The sequence below is a fragment of the Salmo salar genome, chromosome 10, assembly GCF_965601325.2.
Source record: "Salmo salar chromosome 10, fSalSal1, whole genome shotgun sequence".
Classification (NCBI taxonomy): domain Eukaryota; kingdom Metazoa; phylum Chordata; class Actinopteri; order Salmoniformes; family Salmonidae; genus Salmo; species Salmo salar.
Window position 1 is genome coordinate 13,624,518 of NC_138300.1, and position 25,721 is coordinate 13,650,238.

General features: G+C 42.4%; 1 protein-coding gene across 1 annotated transcript in view; it reads right to left on the reverse strand.

Moving 5' to 3' along the window:
• Positions 1–25,721, reverse strand: part of LOC106613535 (uncharacterized) — a 123,078-nt gene that overhangs the window by 48,175 nt on the left and 49,182 nt on the right. The window contains exons 3-4 of the mRNA XM_014215897.3: positions 4,405–4,630; positions 1,402–2,830 (exon numbers count right to left, since the gene is read on the reverse strand). Of these exons, the coding sequence (XP_014071372.1) occupies positions 1,402–2,830; positions 4,405–4,630 (1,655 nt within the window). The remainder of the gene's footprint in view (positions 1–1,401; positions 2,831–4,404; positions 4,631–25,721) is intronic.

The window sequence follows — 25,721 nt, forward strand, 5'->3', positions numbered from 1 at the left end:
AATATTATTCTCTTTTTTATATATATCGCCTGGATTTCATAAAACATAAATAGAAATAAAACAGGTATTTTTGTGGCGTTAGGCTACGATCGTATTGCACAATAATAATTCTATTTTGGATGGTTTTCCTAGAACGAGGAAGAACATTTCTGACAGGGGTTGGGTGAAACTCTGAATTAAGCAAGACAAGATATTTTACCATCCATCCCTCTGCTTCGTAGCCTCTTCTTCCACTAGACTACTACATATTTCCCTGTGTTTGGTTTGGATAAAAAAGCCAGTTCACTTAATACTTGTGGGACAGCTAAACATTTAAACCTTCCATTTAAAGGGATCAACTGTATGCATTGTTTGGTTATGTTAACCAGATGTGTTAGTTTTTCATGATCTGAATCCCTTCTTAAAAAACGGCAAAGCGAGAGAAAATAAACATGACATCGCCCTACACAAATTGTGGACTATTGTGTATTTGGACTAAATCCTTCTCTAGGTTGGAGGGCTTTTTCCATTTGCTAAGGGATGCTGGGGAGTGACAGTTTGACGTTGATTGGTGTGTTGACTTGTGGAATTGGAGAGTTTTACCTGTAAAGAATACAACCACAAAGCTATTTATACAGCGACGAGCTACACTGCTCCAATTATAACGCTTTTCTTCAATGGAAAATGAGTGCTTGAAACATTCTGCTAAAAAAATTCAGTGACTACAAATGTATCCATTTTCAATAAAAACTATTCTGATTTTATAATTTAAAAAAAAAACTTTGCAATGAAAAAATGATCAGTCTTGCTTTTGGAAAAAATGCATCTTGTTGATGTAGATGTTTCCTTGAATCACAATCGACCATCAGTCTCTGAGGATATAAAAAAAATATTTTTTACTTCTATCACCCTAACACTGCACGTTTTTTGGTTGGACACCAAACGATTTCAATGAAATACCAAATAAGGGATATACTGTATTAGAAACTAGTCTACCATCAACTTCACCTGTTCATGTTTTACACATGTACTGTACACAGCAGCTCCAAAAATGTATGTTTAAATAAAAGCTCTCTTGGCCTGCTCTGTGGAAACTAGAAAAAGTCATGTGTAGGGATACAATCAAACTGGTTGCACAAGCTGGGAAGAGTCAATTTCACACAGTAAAAATATACTGCGGAAACAAGAAATGTAACCTATAGTACAATGGACCATATAAAATGGCTTCCACTCAGAAAAGTGGGCTGTGAACAACATTGACTGCCGACACCAACCGCAATGGCTTGGTTCTCTACTCAGGGTGGGGAATTACTAGAATGGCATGGGTACATTCAATATGGCCGCCGGCGCACCCATCACGTTTACTTGAATGGGGATTTCCGTTCAATGAATTATATTTCTATGGTGGGGAGAGGGACTCACCATACACTTGTTGGGCTTCTCTCCCGAGTGGACCCTCATGTGGATGAGGAGCTTGTAGCGGGCGTTGAAGGGCTTGTAGCGGCGGATGCAGCCGGCCCAGAAGCAGGTGAAGTCCTCCCCTTTGCGCTGGTCGATGTGCACCTTCTCGATGTGCCTCACCAGCTCCTCCTGCTGCTCGTACGCCACACTGCAGTCAATCCAGCGGCAAACCTGCTTGTCGCCGAGCGGCCCATCGTCCTCTCCCCCGACGGGGCTTGATGTCTTGAGGCCCGAGAGGAGGGAGGATGAAGACGATGTGGGCTGGTTCTGGAGGTGCAGCAAGCCCCCCGGGCTTGGGCCCCCGTACTGGTGCAGGTGGTAGGGTGGGGGCATGGAGGGCCGCGGGGGGGCAGGGTGGTGGGGATGAGGACGGAGGTGGCTGGCAGCAGTGCGGCCAGTCAGGTGGTTATAATGGTGGTGATGGTGGTAGTGGTGCTGAAAGAGCTCCTGCTCGCTGGGAGAGAAGTCATCTAGAGGCTCCTGTTTCAGAGCTCCTCCACCGGCCCTCTGACAGCCCTCCAGCATAGACACGTTCCCAAGCAGGCCTCCCGTCATCAAGGCCCCACTCATCAGCAGACCCAGCCCATCGGCACCTGCTCCTCCTCCTCCACCCCCCGGCTGCATGGAGCCGGGCTCCTCACACAGTCCCTGGTTCTGCTGCTCCGGGTCCAGAGACGACACGGAGGAGGAGGAGGAGCCCGAGGAGGAGCCCGAGGAGAGGGACAGCAGGCAGGCGGCAGGCGAGGGCAGCTGACAACTCTCCTGCGAGAGGGGCTGCTGGGGGCTGCTGCACTGCTGGGCGGGTGGGGGCTTGTGGGGGCCAGCCCGGGAGGAGAAGCCGCCGCTGGGCTGCGGTGAGGGGTTTGTCCGGAGCCCGTTGACACAGGCCACCACGGACATCTGGGAGGAACAGATAATGGCGGTGATATCGATCCCCTCAGTGGCGGCGACGACGGCGTTCGCGACGGCGCTAGCGTTACTGCTGGCAGCGGCGGACTGGGAAGCCAGGGACAGGCAGCGTCTCTTCAGGCTGCTAGTAGTGAGCAGCCGCGCTGAATGACGGGAGCCGCTTGGGGACAAAGACAGCGGGGAGGAGCCATCTTCATTATTAAACGGGTACGCCGAGTCTGCCGATAGAGCACTGCCTAAGCCACTGCCGCCGCCGCTTCCACCGAGAGGACCCTCCATCTCCCCCCGCCGGACCCCCATGTTTCCCCTGCTGTTCTGGAAGGCACCCTGGATTGTGGTTGGGACCCCTGGTCCCTGTGAGATGTTGTAGCCCATGGATGCCTCCTGTTTGATGGGATAGGAGAGAGGAAGTGCCCTGGCCCCGTTGGAGCTTCCGCAGCCTGGGTCGGGAGAGGCCAGGGATCTCTGGAAGGCAGAGGACCTGTAGAGGGGAAAAACACACGGCAGGAAATCTGAGCAGAGCGAGGCTATTAGGACAACACAGGGGAGAATATGAGCACTATTAGCCGCCCGCTGTTGATAGATAAAGGCCACGGCTGTCTGGGTCCTGCCAAGTCATCCTTCCCACATGCCGCAGCTTTCAGTCCTCGCACAACAGCAAGGCTGTGAGCTGCAGACCTGGCCTAGAGTGGGCTCTCTTTCTCCCCCTCTCTCTTTCTCTGCTCTCCCTTGCTCTCTTTCTCTGGCTACAAAAATAACATCTCACCCCAGAGAGCCCCCACAGAACTAAAAGTCTTAGTCAGGGGGTCTAACATCCACTTCACACAGCCAGAGAACTTTCAGAGAGAAACGGAAGGTTAGTTAGTGACTTGTGGTGTCCCTTTCAAAACAGGGCAGCATCCGCCAGCAGCAGATGATCCGGGAGTGATTTCATGAATAAATGAAAGGGGACCTTGAGCCCTGTGAGCAGTTATGAATGGGCATTTATGGCTAAGAATAGGAGAGCGGCAGATAGAGAGGATAGAAGAAGAGGCGATGGATGAGACTTCTTGTGTGTCACTAGTCTGACAGGCTTTGATGACACAAAGGGGTTAAACCTAAGCCTACATGTTGGGATAAATAGGAGTCACCTGGTTTGTTGGCATAATGGCGGCCTGTGAAGGGTCAGCGTTTACAATACTGTGTATTATGGTGGGAATCTTGCCCCCGGTGAATGGGGAGCCAGGTCGTATTTCTCCATGCGTCGCTGTGATGTCCTACATAATAATTCCTGTCAGTTCGCTCATTATGGATTTTGTGCAAAGCTCTTGAGTGATGTGAGAAGGCCCCTCTTTCTCGCTCTCCTGTCTCCATGAAGGAATTGTCTTTGTCCTCTCTCTCGCTCCTCTCCTTCTCGCTCTCTCTCTCTCTCCCTCTCTCTCCCTCTCTCTCCCTCTCTCTCCCTCTCTCCCTCTCTCTCCCTCTCTCTCCCTCTCTCCCTCTCTCTCGACGCACACTGGGGAAAAGTGCTAGATAGAGCCAGAGACGGACTTTTTCGTAGTCAATAAAGAGTGTGTGAGAGAGAGAGTGCCCCCCCCCCCTCCTTTCTTTCATGAGCGCTATATCCTGTTTGGCTGTAGCGATGGCATTCAGAGACAATATGGGAGAATTGAATGTCTGTCCAGAAGCACTTTGGAGTGTATAGAGGCCAGAGAGGGGGATCGGAATCTTTTTCTGACCATTGAATAGATGTAACGTAGCGTACCTGCCTCCTCTATGAGAAATGTCATGACATGCTATAGGTAATTACATTTGACAGATAAAGTACGCATTTACATGGGGATTATTATCAATGCCATTACCTGCGTAGAATGATTACTGTTCATTTTTTCAGTATGATCATGTTATTAGTGTTAATACAATAGTATAACGTGTACTGCTAACATCATTTCAGGTGTTTCAAAAACACAAACAATCTGATCAACAGAAACAATCGACAGACAGCTATACTGTTTCGGTCCTGTACTGACCCCTATGTTGCCGGTGTTCCTGTCAGAACCTGTCTGTCGTTCTTACCTGGCTTCAGCGTGCTGCTGCTGGCTGTCCTGCAGATGAAGGTTGTGTGTGGGTGTGGGCCGCTCACAGTGGACACTGTGGTAATGACCCACTGGACCTGGCTGGCTCCCTGGTGGCACCGGCACCGCCAGACTCTGCCCACAGCGCATCAGTGTGCCCTCACTGCCCCCCAGCTCTGGCCCACTCTCCTTCTCTGGGCAGTAGGCACCGCTGCAACTGCCGTTCACTGGAAAAGGGGAAGAGAAGGGATGAAAATGACAACACTGTCTGTAACCCTCAAAGTCCCTAAAATAAGATCGGATTTTTATTCACTCCCAAAGGGGGAGTTTGTTTGCACAAGCAAATACACACAACGGCAATAAATACAAACTTATGATGACAATGACAGCACTGTAACCCCTCAGAGTCCCTCTCTAGATCTCTAGCTGGAAGTTGGCTCTGTTAGCCTGTTTCGCTACTCTAACGACAGAACAGAGAGATTAATAACTACCATAGAGTGCAACAGATCTCCTCTGAGACGTTTCCATCGGTGACATGTTGAAATTGGATCAAATTACGATCAATCTCTCGAGAACAATCGCTGGCTTCGAGTTTGTGGATCTGTTGATATATGGAGTGGTTTTGTGAACTTTAAAAGCTGATGACGTCAAAAGATTAGACTTGTGTAAATTCTTGTTGAACTGTGTACAGATAAGCAAAAAAGCGTGACGGGTCCGTGCTCAAAAAGATTGCATAAAGCTTACTTCATCTTTTTCTTCTTCTTATTATTTTTACTGCATCCAGTTAGCATATACAGACGTTTTGGCTTAACAGCCTTCTTCAGTGTGTCGACAATAACACTTTATAGTGTGGATTGATATTATTAGTAATGTGGGAAAACTAAACAAGAGCGAGAAATTAGCTAATTATTTGCATTGATGAATGTTCCAAATGCTCTTGTGTTTGTCACTTTGCTATTGAAGAGACACTCAGGCAGTCCACAGCTGGGTAATTGTAATTCAATTACAGGAAATGTATTTTGTGTTGAAATTGTGAGAGAGTTTGCTGAACCACTAGCATAAACTATCTATATATTTAGCACCGTATGACATGAATATAACCAAGAAAAGCTTTTTGGGGACTTTTAGTGTGTCTAACAAAATGTTTCCATAAAACATATCAGAATATGACTACAAATCTGAAATTTGACACATGAAAGTGAGTGAAGGGGGGCTGTGTATGTCGAAATATTTCCAGAAGGAAAGACAATACCCCCGATGCTCATTCGTGTGTAGGAGGCCACATGTCCCTGCTCCAACCTCCCTAACTCAATTTCTCAAATTGAATTTGCTCATAATGATGTTATTGACAATGTTATCACATCTCTTGAGCTATTATCAATGCAGGCACACAAACACTCCTTAAGTGATATAAAGGAATGAAAGGAAAAAGAGATGGAGGAGGAAGGCATGAGGATAGAGAAAACAGAAAGACGAGGATAAAGTAACAGGCAGAGAAAGATTTTTTTTTAAAACAAGATGTAGTCAGCGAGAGAGGAGGGAGGGAGAGGCAGATGGACAGAGAGGGAGAAGTTGTGAAGAAGTCATAGAAAAATAAGTTACGGTGGAGATGCGTGATTGGCATTGGAAAGAGAAAAAGGGACTAGGGGAGAGGTTGAGAGAGCGAGAGGTGATGCATAGAGAGCGAGAGGGGAGAGGTATAGAAAGTCAGGGCAAACACTGCAGTGTCGCTCGCTGAGGGACTTTGAGAGGCATGCTGGTTTCACTCAGAGCCATAAACAGAAGGCAAAAACTCTTTCAGCTCTGTTCTGTTTTCAAGGAATACAAATGGTTCTGTTTATAAAGTTCTGGAGCGTTCTGCCTCTTCTTTTTTTTTCTTTTTGGCTGCGCGTTTCCACAGTTAGCATATCCAACTGTGTTTGTGTATGAAAACTTCAAGGCCTGTTGATTGACGGCCAAGTATTTCTTGCCTCATCTGGAATAAGAGTGATTCGATCAGGACGGCCAATGGTGACATGAGTCAGGATAGAGAACTAAAATGCGTGTATACCATGGCTTTGACCGTATGTAACCTTTCACTATGTACAGTCACACACAGGTGCACACGCAAACACACGCACATGCACCACCTGTTTTAAAGAGTGAATACAGATGTAGGATCTTAATTTGAGCCACTCTGCTACAGTGGGAAAATAATCCTGCAGTAACCAGAAATGTGAATTATTATGTAGATTATAATTAATGGACATTTTTGTAGGGGTTGATACATTTTTCATTTTGGGCAAATCAAGTCTGACATTTCTTTTTTTCTTTTAAAATGGTTCTCCCCGATTTTGTGGTATCAGTCTTGTCCCATCGCTGCAACTCCCGTATGGACATGGGAGAGGCGAAGGTCGAGAGCCGTGCACCCTCCGAAACACAACCCAGCCAAGCCTCTTGACACAATGCTCGCTTAACCCGGAAGCCAGACTCACCAATGTGTCGGCGAAAACACCGTGCACCTGGCAACTGTGTCAGCGTGCATTGTGCCCGGCCCGCCACTAGTGCGCGATGGGACAAGAACATCTTTGCAGGCCAAACCCTCACCTAACCCGGACGACGCTGGGCCAATTGAGCACCGCCCCATGGGTCTCCCGGTCACGGCCGGCTCCGACAGAGCCTGGACTCAAAGCAGGATCTCTAGTGGCACAGCTAGCACTGTGATGCAGTGCCTTAGACCACTGCGCCACTCGGGAGGCCAAGCCTGACTTTTCTAAGTGGAAATTACCAACTTTAGAAGCCTTTCAAAAACTGAAATACACTTCAAGTTCGCATTTCCTGCTGTACAGGAAAATTCTCAGCAAAAAATGAGTGATCAAATTAAGATCCTACAACTGTATTAGTTGCACAAGCACCCTATAAAATACACAGCCAAAGTGAGAACAGTATAAAGCCTATGGTCTAACCATTCTATATTATATTATCTGTACGGTATGTCTTTAAGATGTAGCTTATGTTAGGATCAGGTACAATGAACAATGAAATACAACATATACCCAGGCAAAACAGATTGAGCCACACTCATGCTGCCAAACATACCCTCGTAAAACTGACCATCCTACCGATCCTCGACTTCGGCGACGTCATTTACAAAATAGCCTCCAATACCCTACTCAATAAATTGGATGCAGTCTATCACAGTGCCATACGTTTTGTCACCAAAGCCCCATATACTACCCACCACTGCGACCTGTATGCTCTCGTTGGCTGGCCCTCGCTTCATACTCGTCACCAAACCCACTGGCTCCAAGTCATCTACAAGACCCTGCTAGGTAAAGTTCCCCCTTATCTCAGCTCGCTGGTCACCATAGCAGCACCCACCTGTAGTACGCGCTCCAGCAGGTATATCTCTCTGGTCACACCCAAAGCCAATTCCTCCTTCGGCCACCTCTCCTTCCAGTTCTCTGCTGCCAATGACTGGAACGAACTACAAAAATCTCTAAAACTGGAAACACTTATCTCCCTCACTAGCTTTAGCACCAGCTGTCAGAGCAGCTCACAGATCACTGCACCTGTACATAGCCCATTTATAATTTAGCCCAAACAACTACCTCTTCCCCTACTGTATTTATTTATTTTGCTCCTTTGCACCCCATTATTTCTATTTCTACTTTGCACTTTCTTCCACTGCAAATCTACCATTCCAGTGTTTTACTTGCTATATTGTATTTACTTCGCCACCATGGCCTTTTTTGCCTTTACCTCCCTTATCTCACCTCATTTGCTCACTTTGTATATAGACTTATTTTTCTACTATATTATTGACTGTAGGTTTGTTTTCCTCCATGTGTAACTCTGTGTTGTTGTATGTGTCAAACTGCTTTGCTTTATCTGGCCAGGTCGCAATTGTAAATGAGAACTTATTCTCAACTTGCCTACCTGGTTAAATAAAGGTGAAATAAATAAATTTAAAAAAATTCAAGCCAAATAAAATACAATGCACTTCAGAAGAGGCATTCTCTATTTCCCTGTTTGGAAACAGTTGCTGTTTGCCAGTAGAAAGTACTTTATGTAATTCAAGGCAAAGCTGCGCGAACACCACAAATATCCCAGCGGAGTGATTACCTATGATTTGTTCTGTTTATAGAGATTGGGGAGGCAGGTAGCCTAGTGGTTAGAGCGTTGGACTAGGAACCGTGAAGGTTGCAAGATCGAATCCCCGAGCTGACAAGGTAAACATCTGTTGTTCTGCCCCTGAACAAGGCAGTCATTGAAAATAAGAATTTGTTCTTAACTGACTTGCCTAGTAAAATAAAGGTACAACAAAATAATTCAAATACAAACAATTGTTTCAAGCTTTGCTATGGTGTGTTTGGCAATCTTTGGAGTTGCCTTCCTGAGCACTGACCTTTGACCTGGCACTCTAAGAGATACCCATCTCTATGAATGAGAGGAGGAACATGGCTCCGGATCAGGAAATAGTGAGGTATAGAGGAGATGTTGGAGCAAGAGGAGAGGACATTGGGGAAAGGAGAAGACAACACTGGAGGTGCTAGTTTGGGGCTACAAGATCAGCCTGGTCTCATAGACTAGACGTAACATAGTAAAAGTAAATCTGGGACACTCAAATTAGTATGATACGTATATGTATGTTACATATGTTACGTTTGGTATGGTTACATAAGACAGATGGTTACTTAAGGCAAAAATAAAAGTAGGGTGGTTGGTCGGGGTGGGTGTATAACGCAAACCTTTAGTAACCCAAAGGTTGTGACTTCAAATCTCATCACATACAACTTCAGCATTTTAGCAAATTAGCAACCTTTCAACTACTTACTACTTTTTAGTTGCTTTGCAACTACTTAGCATGTTAGCTAACCCTTCCCCTAACCCTAACCTTAACCCGTTTAGCTAACCCTTCCCCTAACCTTAACCGTAACTCCTAAACTTAACCCTAACCCCTAATCCTAACCTTTAGCCTAAGTAACGTTAGCCAGCTAGCTAACATTAGCCACCTAGACAGAATTTGTAACATATCATACATTTAGCAAATTCGTAACATCTTCTATGTTTAGAAAATTCGTAACATATTGTAAATGTAGAAAATTCGTGACATATAAAACAAATTGGTATTCATAACATATACAAAATGGGTGATGGAATCCATAAATGAATAAATAACATACGAAACATAACATATCCTACCATAAAATGGAATGTTCCAGATTTACGTACAGAATAATACAAAATGCTTTGAGACCAGGTTGCGAGAGGAGCCTAAACTGTATGGAGATGATTAGGACCCTGAGACCAGGTTGAGGAGGTAGGAGCTGGCTAGGGTATATCATCAGGAAAAACTGGCCCTAGTTATAGGCAATTGGTAGGACAAGGAGTTTTTTCTGATCAGGTCACACCCTAGACTATATAACGAGTCTGTCTTTAGATCTAGATTAGAACAGTCACTCTTCTACAATAAACCAAGGTGCCTCCACTCCAGTCACTGTGTCTCTTCTAAAGTCTTATAGTTGTTCTGTGTTCCATAAAGCATACAGACTGAACGCCCGGCTGAAAGCTTTGTTACATTAACAGAATCAGTCATGCTCAGGCTAGGAGGAGAAACAGGCTTCTCAACATATGGTGGCTTGGAAGGAAACCAACCATAAATTCAGTTTATATTGAATATGCCATGGTAATTCAACATTGTGAGTATTTCATTGTGTGTTAGGGCTGGCTTGATCAGGAGGTGGAAGCCAGTGAAAGCACCTAGGTGAAATGGAAGACACACAGAGCCGGTGAGAGAGATAGAGATGGAGGGAGGGTGAGAGAGAGGTCCATTGTTGCGCTGACACAGTGATGGGAACATGCAGGGGTCAGATCAGTGCTGACTGGTCATGTTGCGGTTAGGTCCTGTAAGAGTGGTCATGGGTGGTCTCTAAGGAACCATTTAGGGCTTATTTTTTTCAGTTTTCTCCAAAGTGTGAGCTGAAATGAACTCCATGATTTCAGTCATGTATTTTGTAAGTGAAATCGTTTTGAAGAAAAGGAGGGGGGGGGGGGTCATTGGTTGCTCTGATAATGATATGCACACTTGCAAGCGTTCAGAGCCAATTAGAGGTGACAATCTAAGGGCATGAGATCAGGGAGAGACTCGTTACAGGCCGCTGCCAGAATCACCGCGGGCAACTGTGCTGCTCTATCGAGACCATGTACAGATGTGCTTTTGGCCCATCCTTACAAACACCCACTGATGTCAGCATTCACAACCAGAAAGAGCTGAGACGAAGCCCAGAAGAAGGCCTCTATTGTTATCCCCCCCTTCTTGTTCTTACACACCTCCCAGAAAAACAACTTGTGGAACAGGACCACAGGAAAATACCCTGTTTGATATCATGGTTATAGATCTATTACTATCATTGCGGGATGATTAGAAATGGTTGAGCTCACTAATCCCCACGGGGAGGGGGGGGGGGGGGAGATAGTGAGATTAGATGAGAAGAATATCTCTCTATTACACATGAATGAACACATAAACTATAGATGCAGACATGGGGTAATTATAAAGGGATATATGTGGTTACTGGAGAACTTCTATTGAGGGACATATGTGATTCTTTTTTTTTGGCTCGTGTCAAGGGGAGAAATGAGGTTTCCAATCGCCCCCTATTGATTCAGTGTTCTTAGGTCATCCATTTGTCACGCTTCCTCCGTTTCAAACCCCATCGAGAACACAAAGCAAAGCCATAAAAAATCAGATGCATCGAAAACCACAAATGGAAAGCCCTTACAAACTATTTCCATGGATGAATTAATCCAGTTCTGCATCTAAAGATAAAGAGACAAGACAGGCAACAAATACAATTAACCAGAACAAATGTCATGCTCTCTCTTTTGACTCGTTGATGTTTATCTGGTTTAGAAGAAGAACAAGAAAAGCATTTTGAAACACGTATTTCCACGGCTGTATTCCAAATGGCACCCTATTCCCATATAGTGCACTACTTTGGACCAGAGCACTATGGGCCCTGGCAAGAAGCAGTGCACTGAAGGGAATAAGGTGCCATTTGGTATACACATGTGTACAGTAAGGCTGTACTCTTGTTGCCAAAGGGGCAAATCATCAGAGAGTCATGATGAGATAAATCAGTTTGTGCTTTGGCTAACTCCCTCTCTATCTGAATGACTAATAAATGACTAATAAAACAGAACATCCCACATGTCTCCAACAAAGAAAGAGCATAGCTAACTCCACAAAAACAATGGCTATTATCTCCAGATTTGCATGTCCTGTATTGTATTCCTTAATGCATTCTACACTCAGAATGACCTGACATTCAATCACATCATCATATCACATGCTATCATTCTGAACCCAGCATTCCTTGAATAATGGACCTCTCTCATTTCACACGACTTACGATAGGATCCAGATTCTGATTGTCTGTCTCTCTTTCGGTCTCTGTCTCGGTCTCTTTCTCCTTCTTTCACAGTCTCTTCTCTCTCTCTCTCTCTCTCTCTCTCTCTCTCTCTCTCTCTCTCTCTCTCTCTCTGTGTTCTTTGTCTATCTGATCTCTCTCTCTCTATATAGTCTCTATGCTGCATCTGATCAGCAGATGTCCTGGTGTGGTGCATGATTAAGTGTAATTGGTGGTAATCTCAGGCGATTTTTTTTTTCGGTGACACTTCATTTTCTATAATTCTCGCCTCTGCCTTTTAAGTCACCTAAGCGCTGTTTTAAGTGCTGGGGTGAGACTGCGCTTGTGCCAGTGTTTAATGTGTTTAAGTCTTCTGAGATCCCGGGGAATAAAAAACAGATGTGCAGATGTTTCGGGGGGAGCGGAGGAGGTGAGGAGGGAAGAGGAGGAGAGTGGGGGAGGTGAGGACGGGAGCGTTCAAGAGGTGTACTGTACTGAGAGAGGGCAGCTTTGTTCGGAGGGAACTGGCAGCATGGGCTTTGGTAAAAAATTTGCGCACTATATAGGGAATTGGGCACAATTTTGGACACAGCCCATGTCAGGGCCCAGACGCTAAAATATCTGAACTCAAGAAACAACAAGCTGTCAAAACCACAAGACGGATGCATCTGGAAATCCAGCGTGACAATTCAACCCGGTGCCACTTTGGGCTCCATAAATCATAAGATGAGCACATGAACAGTTAATAATAATCAGTTAATTCTTCCTCTCCCTTCTTCTCGCCTTATATAACACTTATTACACACAGCATGACTGGGGTGGGAGATGACAGGCTGGAGGAGTTTGCGGGATGCTCTGTGTTGTGTGACTGCTGTCCGCCGCAGATGTTGCGTATTACAGTCCAAAGCTGCCTTCTCCTGCTTTAAATCTCATAACTCATCTATATTTGTGTCTGCTGCATAGGCCCAGAACTTATTTGTTTGCTTAGTAATGGATGTATGATTGAAAAACCTGGGGGCACAAGTAAATGAAAAATAACAAAGTCGAAAGGACAGCTCCTTTAAACAGGTGCTCGACGGAGTGAGGGAAAAGAGGGGGAAGAAGAAAAGCAATTAAATTAGGAGGACAGAAAGGTCTCTGTTTTCTTAGAAGGATTACTAGTACCAGCAGACATGGGAATTTTCATGAGGATGAAATCAGTTTGTTATGGATTTTAGCTGTGCTCGGAAAGGTATCCCATATTCTCCTTGATTTGTCATGAACAACTTCACCATGAATTCAAACTATGTGTGAATAAGAAAAACAATTTTCTAAAACATTACGACATTTTAAAGAAACAGAGCAAGTAATAGCAAATCCCCCCAAAAATCTCCAAACTCTGTGTAAAGTCTGTTGTCCAATCCCTGCATTCCCCTGCATGGTGTAATGAATAGTCCAAAATCTCAAAACTCTGTGTAAAGTTTGTTGTCCAATCACTGCATTCCCCTGCATGGTGTAATGAATAGTCCAAAATCTCAAAACTCTGTGTAAAGTTTGTTGTCCAATCACTGCATTCCCCTGCATGGTGTAATGAATAGTTAAAAATCACCAAACTCTGTGTAAAGTCTGTTGTCCAATCACAGCATTCCCCTGCATGGTATAATGACTAGTCAAACATTTCCAAACTCTGTGTAAAGTCTGTTGTCCAATCACAGCATTCCCCTGCATGGTGTAATGACTAGTCAAACATCTCCAAACTCTTTGTAAAGTCTGTTGTCCAATCACTGCATTCCCCTGCATGGTGCAATGAATATTCAAACATTTCCAAACTCTGTGTTAAGAATGTTGTCCAATCACTGCATTCCCCTGCATGGTGTAATGACTAGTTAAACATCTCCAAACTCTGAGGAAAGTTAATTGTCCAATCACTGCATTCCCCTGCATGGTGTAATGACTAGTCAAACATCTCCACTCTGTCTAAAGATTGCTGTCCAATCAGTGCATTCCCTGCAAGGTGTAATGACTAGACAAACATCTCCAAACTCTGTGTAAAGTCTGTTGTCTAATCACTGCATTCCCTGCATGGTGTAAAGACAAGTTAAAAATCCCCAAACTCTGTGTAAAGTCTGTTGTCTAATCACTGCATTCCCCTGCATGGTGTAATGAATAGTCAAACATCTCCACTCTGTCTAAAGTTTGCTGTCCAATCAATGCATTCCCTGCATGGCTTAAAGACTAGACAAACATCTCCAAACTCTGTGTAAAGTCTGTTGTCCAATCACTGCATTCCCCTGCATGGTGTAATGAATAGTCAAAAATAGACAAACTGTGTGTAAAGTCTGTTGTCCTATCACTGCATTCCCCTGTACGGTGTAATGACTAGTTAATAATCTCCCAACTCTGTGTAAAGTCTGTTGTCTAATCACTGCTTTCCCCTGCATGGTGCAATGAATAGTCAAACATCTCCAAACTCCGGGTAAAGTCTGTTGTCCAATCAATGCATTCCCCTGCATGGTGTAATGACAAGTTAAAAATCTCTAAACTCTGTGTAAAGTCTGTTGTCCGATCACTGCATTCCTCTGCATGGTGCAATGAATATTCAAACATTTCCAAACTCTGTGTAAAGTCTGTTGTCTAATCACTGCATTCCCCTGCATGGTGTAATGAATAGTCAAAAATAGACAAACTGAGTGTAAAGTCTGTTGTCCTATCACTGCATTCCCCTGCATGGTGTAATGAATAGTCAAACATCTCCAAACTCCGGGTAAAGTCTGTTGTCCAATCAATGCATTCCCCTGCATGGTGTATTGACTAGTTAAAAGTCCCCAAACTCTGTGTAAAGCTTGTTGTTCAATCACTGAATTCCCCTGCATGGTGTAATGAATAGTCAAACATCTCCACTCTGTCTAAAGTTTGCTGTCCAATCAATGCATTCTCTACATGGTGTAATGAATATTCAATCATTTCCAAACTCTGTGTAAAGTCTGTTGTCCAATCACTGCATTCCCCTGCATGGTGTAATGAATAGTCAAAAATAGACAAACTGTGTGTAAAGTCTGTTGTCCAATCACTGCATTCCCCTGCATGATGTAATGAATAGTCAACAATCTCCAAACTCTGTGTAAAGTTTGTTGTCCAATCACTGCATTCCCCTGCAAGGTGTAATGACTAGTCAAACATCTCCAAACTCTGTGTAAAGTCTGTTGTACAATCACTGCATTCCCCTGCATGGTACAATGAATATTCAAACATTTCCAAACTCTGAGAGAAGTCAATTGTCCAATCTCTGCATTCCCTGCAAGTGGTACTGACTAGACAAAAATCTCCAAAACTCTGTGTAAAGTCTGTTGTCCAATCACTGCATTCCCCTGCATGGTGTAATGAATAGTCAAACATCTACAAATTCTGTGTAAAGTCTGTTGTCCAATTACTGCAATCCTCTGCATGGTGCAATGAATATTCAAACATTTCCAAACTCTGTGTAAAGTCTGTTGTACAATCACTGCATTCCCCTGCATGGTACAATGAATATTCAAACATTTCCAAACTCTGAGAGAAGTCAATTGTCCAATCTCTGCATTCCCTGCAAGTGGTACTGACTAGACAAAAATCTCCAAAACTCTGTGTAAAGTCTGTTGTCCAATCACTGCATTCCCCTGCATGGTGTAATGAATAGTCCAAACATCTACAAATTATGTGTAAAGTATGTTGTCCAATCACTCCATTCCCCTGCATGGTGTAATGAATAGTCAAACATCTACAAATTATGTGTAAAGTCTGTTGTCCAATCACTGCATTCCCCTGCATGGTGTAATGACTAGTCAAAAATCTCAAACCTCTATGTACAGTCTGTTGTCCAATCACTGCATTCCCCTGCATGGTGTAATGAATATTCAAACATTTCCAAACTCTGAGTAAAGTCAATTGTCCAATCTCTGCATTCCCTGCATGGTGAAATGACTAGTCAACCATCTCCAAACTCTGTGTAAAGTCTGTTGTTCAATCACTGCGTTCCAGTGCATGGTGCAATAAATATTCAAACATTATCAAACTCTGTGTAAAGTCTGTTGTCCAATCTCTGCATTCCCTGCATGGTGTAATGACTAGTCAAAAATCTCCAAACTTTGTGTAAAGTCTGTTGTCCAATCAATGCATTACCTGCATGGTGTAATGACTAGTCAAACATCTCCAAACTCTGAGTAAAGTATGTTGTCCAATCACTGCATTCCCCTGCATGGTGTAATGACTAGTCAAACATCTGCAAACTGTGTGTAAAGTCTGCTGTCCAATCACTGCATTCCCCTGCATGGTGCAATGAATAGTCAAAAATCTCAAAACACTGTGTAAAGTTTGTTGTCCAATCACTGCATTCCTCTGCATGGTGCAATGAATATTCAAACATTTCCAAACTCTGAGTGAAGTCAATTGTCCAATCTCTGCATTCCCTGCATGGTGTAATGACTAGTCAACCATCTCCACTCTGTCTAAATTCTGTTTTCCAATCACTGCATTCCCCTGCATGGTGTAATGAATAGTCAAAAATCTCCAAACTTTGTGTAAACTTTGCTGTGCAATGACTGCATTCCCCTGTACGGTGTAATGACTAGTTAATAATCTCCCAACTCTGTGTAAAGTCTGTTGTCCAATCACTGCATTCCCCTGCATGGTACAATGAATATTCAAACATTTCCAAACTCTGAGAGAAGTCAATTGTCCAATCTCTGCATTCCCTGCATGTGGTACTGACTAGACAAAAATCTCCAAAACTCTGTGTAAAGTCTGTTGTCCAATCACTGCATTCCCATGCATGGTGTAATGAATAGTCAAACATCTACAAATTATGTGTAAAGTATGTTGTCCAATCACTGCATTCCCCTGCATGGTGTAATGAATAGTCAAACATCTCCACTCTGTCTAAAGTTTTCTGAACAATCAATGCATTCCCTGCATGGTGTAATGACTAGACAAACATCTCCAAACTCTGTGTAAAGTCTGTTGTCCAATCACTGCATTCCCCTGCATGGTACAATGAATAGTAAAACATCTACAAAGTCTGTGTAAAGTCTGTTGTCCAATCACTGCATTCTCCTGCACGGTGTAATGAATAGTCAAACATCTACAAATTCTGTGTAAAGTCTGTTGTCCAATCACTGCATTCCCCCTGCAAGGTGTAATGAATATTCAAACATTTCCAAACTCTGAGTAAAGTCAATTGTCCAATCTCTGCATTCCCTGCAAGGTGTAATGACTAGACAAACATCTCCAAACTTTGTGTAAAGTCTGTTGTCCAATCACTCCATTCCCTGCATGGTGTAATGACTAGTTAAACATCTCCAAACTCTGAGGAAAGTTAATTATCAAATCACTGCATTCCCCTGCATGGTGTAAAGACTAGTTAAAAATCCCCAAACTCTGTGAAAAGTCTGTTGTCTAATCACTGCATTCCCTGCATGGTGTAATGAATAGTCAAACATCTCCACTCTGTCTAAAGATTGCTGTCCAATCAATGCATTCCCTGCATGGCTTAATGACTAGACAAACATCTCCAAACACTGTGTAAAGTCTGTTGTCCAATCACTGCATTCCCCTGCATGGTGTAATGACTCGACAAAAATCACCAAACTCTGTGTAAAGTCTGTTGTCCAATCACTGCATTCCCCTGCATGGTGTAGTGAATAGTCAAACATCTACAAATTATGTGTAAAGTCTGTTGTCTAATCACTGCGTTCCAGTGCATGGTGTAATGAATATTCAAACATTTCCAAACTCTGTGTAAAGTCTGTTGTACAAACACTGAATTCCCCTGCATGGTGTAATGAATATTCAAATATTTCCAAACTCTGTGTAAAGTCTGTTGTCCAATAACTGCATTCCCCTGCATGGTGTAATGAATATTCAAACATTTCCAAACTCTGTGTAAAGTCTGTTGGACAATCACTGCATTCCCCTGCATGGTGTACTGCATAGTCAAACATCTACAAATTCTGTGTAAAGTCTGTTGTCCAATCACTGCATTCCTCTGCATGGTGCAATGAATATTCAAACATTTCCAGACTCTGAGTAAAGTCAATTGTCCAATCTCTGCATTCCCTGCATGGTGAAATGACTAGTCAACCATCTCCAAACTCTGAGTAAAGTTAATTGTCCAATCAATGCATTCCCTGCATGGCTTAATGACTAGACAAAAATCACAAAAACTCTGTGTAAAGTCTGTTGTCTAATCACTGCGTTCCAGTGCATGGTGTAATGAATATTCAAACATTTCCAAACTCTGTGTAAAGTCTGTTGTCCAATCACTGCATTCCCCTGCATGGTGTAATGACTAGTCAAACATCTCCAAACTCTGCGTAAAGTCTGTTGTCCGATAACTGCATTCTCCTGCATGGTGTAATGACTAATCAAAAATAGACAAACTCTGTGTAAAGTCTGTTGTCCAATCACTGCATTCCTTGCATGGAGTAATAACTAGTTAAAAATCACCAAACTCTGTGTAAAGTCTGTTGTCCATTCACTGCATTCTCCTGCATGGTGTAATGACTAGTCAAACATCTCAAAACTCTGTGTAAAGTCTGTTGTCCAATAACTGCATTGCTCCGGATGGTGTAATGAATCGTCAAACATCAACAAATTCTGTGTAACGTCTGTTGTCCAATCACTGCATTCTCCTGCATGGTGTAATGACTTTTCAAAAATAGACAAACTCTGTGTAAAGTCTGTTGTCCAATCACTGCATTCCCCTGCAAGGTGTAATGAATAGTCAAACATCTACAAACTCTGTGTAAAGTCTGTTGTCCAATCACTGAATTCCCATGCAAGGTGTAATGACTAGACACAAATCTCCAAAGTCTGTGTAAAGTCTGTTGTCCAATCACTGTATTCCCCTGCATGGTGTAATGACTAGTCACACATCTCCAAACTCTGAGGAAAGTTAATTATCCAATCACTGCATTCCCCTGCATGGTGTAATGAATAGTCAAACATCTCCACTCTGTCTAAAGTTTGCTGTCCAATCAATGCATTTCCTGCATGGCTTAATGACTAGTCAAACATCTCCACTCTGTCTAAAGTTTGCTGTCCAATCAATGCATTCCCTGCAAGGTGTAATGACTAGTCAAACATCTCCAAACTCTGTCTAAATTCTGTTTTCCAATCACTGCATTCCCCTGCATGGTGTAATGAATAGTCAAAAATCTCCAAACTTTGTGTAAACTTTGCTGTGCAATGACTGCATTCCCCTGCATGGTGTAATGACTAGTTAATAATCTCCCAACTCTGTGTAAAGTCTGTTGTTAAATCACTGCATTCCCCTGCATGGTGCAATGAATAGTCAAACATCTACAAATTCTGTGTAAAGTCTGTTGTTAAATCACTGCATTCCCCTGCATGGTGTAATGATATTCAAACATTTCCAAACTCTGTGTAAAGTCTGTTGTCCGATCACTGCATTCCTCTGCATGGTGCAATGAATATTCAAACATTTCCAAACTCTGTGTAAAGTCTGTTGTCTAATCACTGCATTCCCCTGCATGGTGTAATGAATAGTCAAAAATAGACAAACTGAGTGTAAAGTCTGTTGTCCTATCACTGCATTCCCCTGCATGGTGTAATGAATAGTCAAACATCTCCAAACTCCGGGTAAAGTCTGTTGTCCAATCAATGCATTCCCCTGCATGGTGTATTGACTAGTTAAAAGTCCCCAAACTCTGTGTAAAGCTTGTTGTTCAATCACTGAATTCCCCTGCATGGTGTAATGAATAGTCAAACATCTCCACTCTGTCTAAAGTTTGCTGTCCAATCAATGCATTCTCTACATGGTGTAATGAATATTCAATCATTTCCAAACTCTGTGTAAAGTCTGTTGTCCAATCACTGCATTCCCCTGCATGGTGTAATGAATATTCAAACATTTCCAAACTCTGAGTAAAGTCAACTGTCCAATCACAGCATTCCCCTACATGGTGTAATGAATAGTCAAAAATAGACAAACTGTGTGTAAAGTCTGTTGTCCAATCACTGCATTCCCCTGCATGATGTAATGAATAGTCAACAATCTCCAAACTATGTGTAAACTTTGCTGTCCTATCACTGCATTCCCCTACATGGTGTAATGACTAGACAAAAATCACCAAACTCTGTGTAAAGTTTGTTGTCCAATAATTGCATTCCCCTGCAAGGTGTAATGACTAGTCAAACATCTCCAAACTCTGTGTAAAGTCTGTTGTCCAATCACTGCATTCCACTGCATGGTGTAATGAATAGTCAAACATCTACAAATTCTGTGTAAAGTCTGTTGTCCAATTACTGCAATCCTCTGCATGGTGCAATGAATATTCAAACATTTCCAAACTCTGTGTAAAGTCTGTTGTACAATCACTGCATTCCCCTGCATGGTACAATGAATATTCAAACATTTCCAAACTCTGAGAGAAGTCAATTGTCCAATCTCTGCATTCCCTGCAAGTGGTACTGACTAGACAAAAATCTCCAAAACTCTGTGTAAAGTCTGTTGTCCAATCACTGCATTCCCCTGCATGGTGTAATGAATAGTCAAACATCTACAAAGTCTGTGTAAAGTCTGTTGTCCAATCACTGCATTCTCCTGCAAGGTGTAATGACTAGTCAAAAATCTCAAACCTCTATGTAAAGTCTGTTGTCCAATCACTGCATTCCCCTGCATGGTGTAATGAATATTCAAACATTTCCAAACTCTGAGTAAAGTCAATTGTCCAATCTCTGCATTCCCTGCATGGTGTAATGACTAGACAAAAATCACCAAACTCTGTGTAAAGTCTGTTGTTCAATCACTGCGTTCCAGTGCATGGTGCAATAAATATTCAAACATTATCAAACTCTGTGTAAAGTCTGTTGTCCAATCTCTGCATTCCCTGCATGGTGTAATGACTAGTCAAAAATCTCCAAACTTTGTGTAAAGTCTGTTGTCCAATCAATGCATTACCTGCATGGTGTAATGACTAGTCAAACATCTCCAAACTCTGAGTAAAGTATGTTGTCCAATCACTGCATTCCCCTGCATGGTGTAATGACTAGTCAAACATCTGCAAACTGTGTGTAAAGTCTGCTGTCCAATCACTGCATTCCCCTGCATGGTGCAATGAATAGTCAAAAATCTCAAAACACTGTGTAAAGTTTGTTGTCCAATCACTGCATTCCTCTGCATGGTGCAATGAATATTCAAACATTTCCAAACTCTGAGTGAAGTCAATTGTCCAATCTCTGCATTCCCTGCATGGTGTAATGACTAGTCAACCATCTCCACTCTGTCTAAATTCTGTTTTCCAATCACTGCATTCCCCTGCATGGTGTAATGAATAGTCAAAAATCTCCAAACTTTGTGTAAACTTTGCTGTGCAATGACTGCATTCCCCTGTACGGTGTAATGACTAGTTAATAATCTCCCAACTCTGTGTAAAGTCTGTTGTCCAATCACTGCATTCCCCTGCATGGTACAATGAATATTCAAACATTTCCAAAGTCTGAGAGAAGTCAATTGTCCAATCTCTGCATTCCCTGCATGTGGTACTGACTAGACAAAAATCTCCAAAACTCTGTGTAAAGTCTGTTGTCCAATCACTGCATTCCCATGCATGGTGTAATGAATAGTCAAACATCTACAAATTATGTGTAAAGTATGTTGTCCAATCACTGCATTCCCCTGCATGGTGTAATGAATAGTCAAACATCTCCACTCTGTCTAAAGTTTTCTGAACAATCAATGCATTCCCTGCATGGTGTAATGACTAGACAAACATCTCCAAACTCTGTGTAAAGTCTGTTGTCCAATCACTCCATTCCCCTGCATGGTACAATGAATAGTAAAACATCTACAAAGTCTGTGTAAAGTCTGTTGTCCAATCACTGCATTCTCCTGCACGGTGTAGTGAATAGTCAAACATCTACAAATTCTGTGTAAAGTCTGTTGTCCAATCACTGCATTCCCCCTGCAAGGTGTAATGAATATTCAAACATTTCCAAACTCTGAGTAAAGTCAATTGTCCAATCTCTGCATTCCCTGCAAGGTGTAATGACTAGACAAACATCTCCAAACTTTGTGTAAAGTCTGTTGTCCAATCACTCCATTCCCTGCATGGTGTAATGACTAGTTAAACATCTCCAAACTCTGAGGAAAGTTAATTATCAAATCACTGCATTCCCCTGCATGGTGTAAAGACTAGTTAAAAATCCCCAAACTCTGTGAAAAGTCTGTTGTCTAATCACTGCATTCCCTGCATGGTGTAATGAATAGTCAAACATCTCCACTCTGTCTAAAGATTGCTGTCCAATCAATGCATTCCCTGCATGGCTTAATGACTAGACAAACATCTCCAAACACTGTGTAAAGTCTGTTGTCCAATCACTGCATTCCCTGCATGGTGTAAAGACTCGTTAAACATCCCCAAACTCTGTGTAAAGTCTGTTGTCCAATCACTGCATTCCCCTGCATGGTGTAATGACTCGACAAAAATCACCAAACTCTGTGTAAAGTCTGTTGTCCAATCACTGCATTCCCCTGCATGGTGTAGTGAATAGTCAAACATCTACAAATTATGTGTAAAGTCTGTTGTCTAATCACTGCGTTCCAGTGCATGGTGTAATGAATATTCAAACATTTCCAAACTCTGTGTAAAGTCTGTTGTACAAACACTGAATTCCCCTGCATGGTGTAATGAATATTCAAATATTTCCAAACTCTGTGTAAAGTCTGTTGTCCAATAACTGCATTCCCCTGCATGGTGTAATGAATATTCAAACATTTCCAAACTCTGTGTAAAGTCTGTTGGACAATCACTGCATTCCCCTGCATGGTGTACTGCATAGTCAAACATCTACAAATTCTGTGTAAAGTCTGTTGTCCAATCACTGCATTCCTCTGCATGGTGCAATGAATATTCAAACATTTCCAAACTCTGAGTAAAGTCAATTGTCCAATCTCTGCATTCCCTGCATGGTGAAATGACTAGTCAACCATCTCCAAACTCTGAGTAAAGTTAATTGTCCAATCAATGCATTCCCTGCATGGCTTAATGACTAGACAAAAATCACAAAAACTCTGTGTAAAGTCTGTTGTCTAATCACTGCGTTCCAGTGCATGGTGTAATGAATATTCAAACATTTCCAAACTCTGTGTAAAGTCTGTTGTCCAATCACTGCATTCCCCTGCATGGTGTAATGACTAGTCAAACATCTCCAAACTCTGCGTAAAGTCTGTTGTCCAATAACTGCATTCTCCTGCATGGTGTAATGACTAATCAAAAATAGACAAACTCTGTGTAAAGTCTGTTGTCCAATCACTGCATTCCTTGCATGGAGTAATAACTAGTTAAAAATCACCAAACTCTGTGTAAAGTCTGTTGTCCAATCACTGCATTCCCCTGCATGGTGTAATGACTAGTCAAACATCTCAAAACTCTGTGTAAAGTCTGTTGTCCATTCACTGCATTCTCCTGCATGGTGTAATGACTAGTCAAACATCTCAAAACTCTGTGTAAAGTCTGTTGTCCAATAACTGCATTGCTCCGGATGGTGTAATGAATCGTCAAACATCAACAAATTCTGTGTAACGTCTGTTGTCCAATCACTGCATTCTCCTGCATGGTGTAATGACTAGTCAAAAATAGACAAACTCTGTGTAAAGTCTGTTGTCCAATCACTGCATTCCCCTGCAAGGTGTAATGAATAGTCAAACATCTACAAACTCTGTGTAAAGTCTGTTGTCCAATCACTGAATTCCCATGCAAGGTGTAATGACTAGACACAAATCTCCAAAGTCTGTGTAAAGTCTGTTGTCCAATCACTGTATTCCCCTGCATGGTGTAATGACTAGTCACACATCTCCAAACTCTGAGGAAAGTTAATTATCCAATCACTGCATTCCCCTGCATGGTGTAATGAATAGTCAAACATCTCCACTCTGTCTAAAGTTTGCTGTCCAATCAATGCATTTCCTACATGGTGTAATGAATATTCAATCATCTCCAATCTCTGTGTGAAGTCTGTTGTCCAATCACTGCATTCCCCTGCATGGTACAATGAATATTCAAACATTTCCAAACTCTGAGAGAAGTCAATTGTCCAATCTCTGCATTCCCTGCATGTGGTACTGACTAGACAAAAATCTCCAAAACTCTGTGTAAAGTCTGTTGTCCAATCACTGCATTCCCATGCATGGTGTAATGAATAGTCAAACATCTACAAATGATGTGTAAAGTATGTTGTCCAATCACTGCATTCCCCTGCATGGTGTAATGAATAGTCAAACATCTCCACTCTGTCTAAAGTTTTCTGAACAATCAATGCATTCCCTGCATGGCTTAATGACTAGACAAACATCTCCAAACTCTGTGTAAAGTCTGTTGTCCAATCACTGCATTCCCCTGCAAGGTGTAATGAATAGTCAAAAATGTCAAAACACTGTGTAAAGTTTGTTGTCCAATCACTGCATTCCTCTGCATGGTGCAATGAATATTCAAACATTTCCAAACTCTGAGTAAAGTCAATTGTCCAATCTCTGCATTCCTTGCATGGTGTAATGACTAGTCAAACATCTCCACTCTGTCTAAAGTTTGCTGTCCAATCAATGCATTCCCTGCAAGGTGTAATGACTAGTCAAACATCTCCAAACTCTGTCTAAATTCTGTTTTCCAATCACTGCATTCCCCTGCATGGTGTAATGAATAGTCAAAAATCTCCAAACTTTGTGTAAACTTTGCTGTGCAATGACTGCATTCCCCTGCATGGTGTAATGACTAGTTAATAATCTCCCAACTCTGTGTAAAGTCTGTTGTTAAATCACTGCATTCCCCTGCATGGTGCAATGAATAGTCAAACATCTACAAATTCTGTGTAAAGTCTGTTGTTAAATCACTGCATTCCCCTGCATGGTGTAATGATATTCAAACATTTCCAAACTCTGTGTAAAGTCTGTTGTCCAATCACTGTATTCCCCTGCATGGTGTAATGAATAGTCAAACATCTACAAATTCTGTGTAAAGTCTGTTGTTCAATCACTGCATTCCCCTGCATGGTGCAATAAATATTCAAACATTATCAAACTCTGTGTAAAGTCTGTTGGACAATCACTGCATTCCCCTGCATGGTGTACTGCATAGTCAAACATCTACAAATTCTGTGTAAAGTCTGTTGTCCAATTACTGCATTCCCCTGCACGGTGTAATGACTCGTCAAAAATCTCAAAACTCTTTGTAAAGTTTGTTGTCCAATCACTGCATTCCTCTGCATGGTGCAATGAATATTCACACATTTCCAAACTCTGAGTAAAGTCAATTGTCCAATCTCTGCATTCCCTGCATGGTGTAATGACTAGTCAAAAATCTCCAAACTCTGAGTAAAGTATGTTGTCCAATCACTGCATTCCCCTGCATGGTGTAATGACTAGTCAAACATCTGCAAATTCTGTGTAACGTCTGTTGTCCAATCACTGCATTCTCCTGCATGGTGTAATGACTAATCAAAAATAGACAAACTCTGTGTAAAGTCTGTTGTCCAATCACTGCATTCCCCTGCAAGGTGTAATGAATAGTCAAAAATAGACAAACTGTGTGTAAAGTCTGTTGTCCAATCACTGCATTCCCCTGCAAGGTGTAATGACTAGTCAAACATCTCCAAACTCTGTGTAAAGTCTGTTGTCCAATCACTGCATTCCCCTGCATGGTGTAATGAATAGTCAAACATCTACAAATTCTGTGTAAAGTCTGTTGTCCAATTACTGCATTCCCCTGCACGGTGTAGTGACTCGTCAAAAATCTCAAAACTCTTTGTAAAGTTTGTTGTCCAATCACTGCATTCCCCTGCAAGGTGTAATGACTAGTCAAACATCTCCAAACTCTGTGTAAAGTCTGTTGTCCAATCACTGCATTCCCCTGCATGGTGTAATGAATAGTCAAACATCTACAAATTCTGTGTAAAGTCT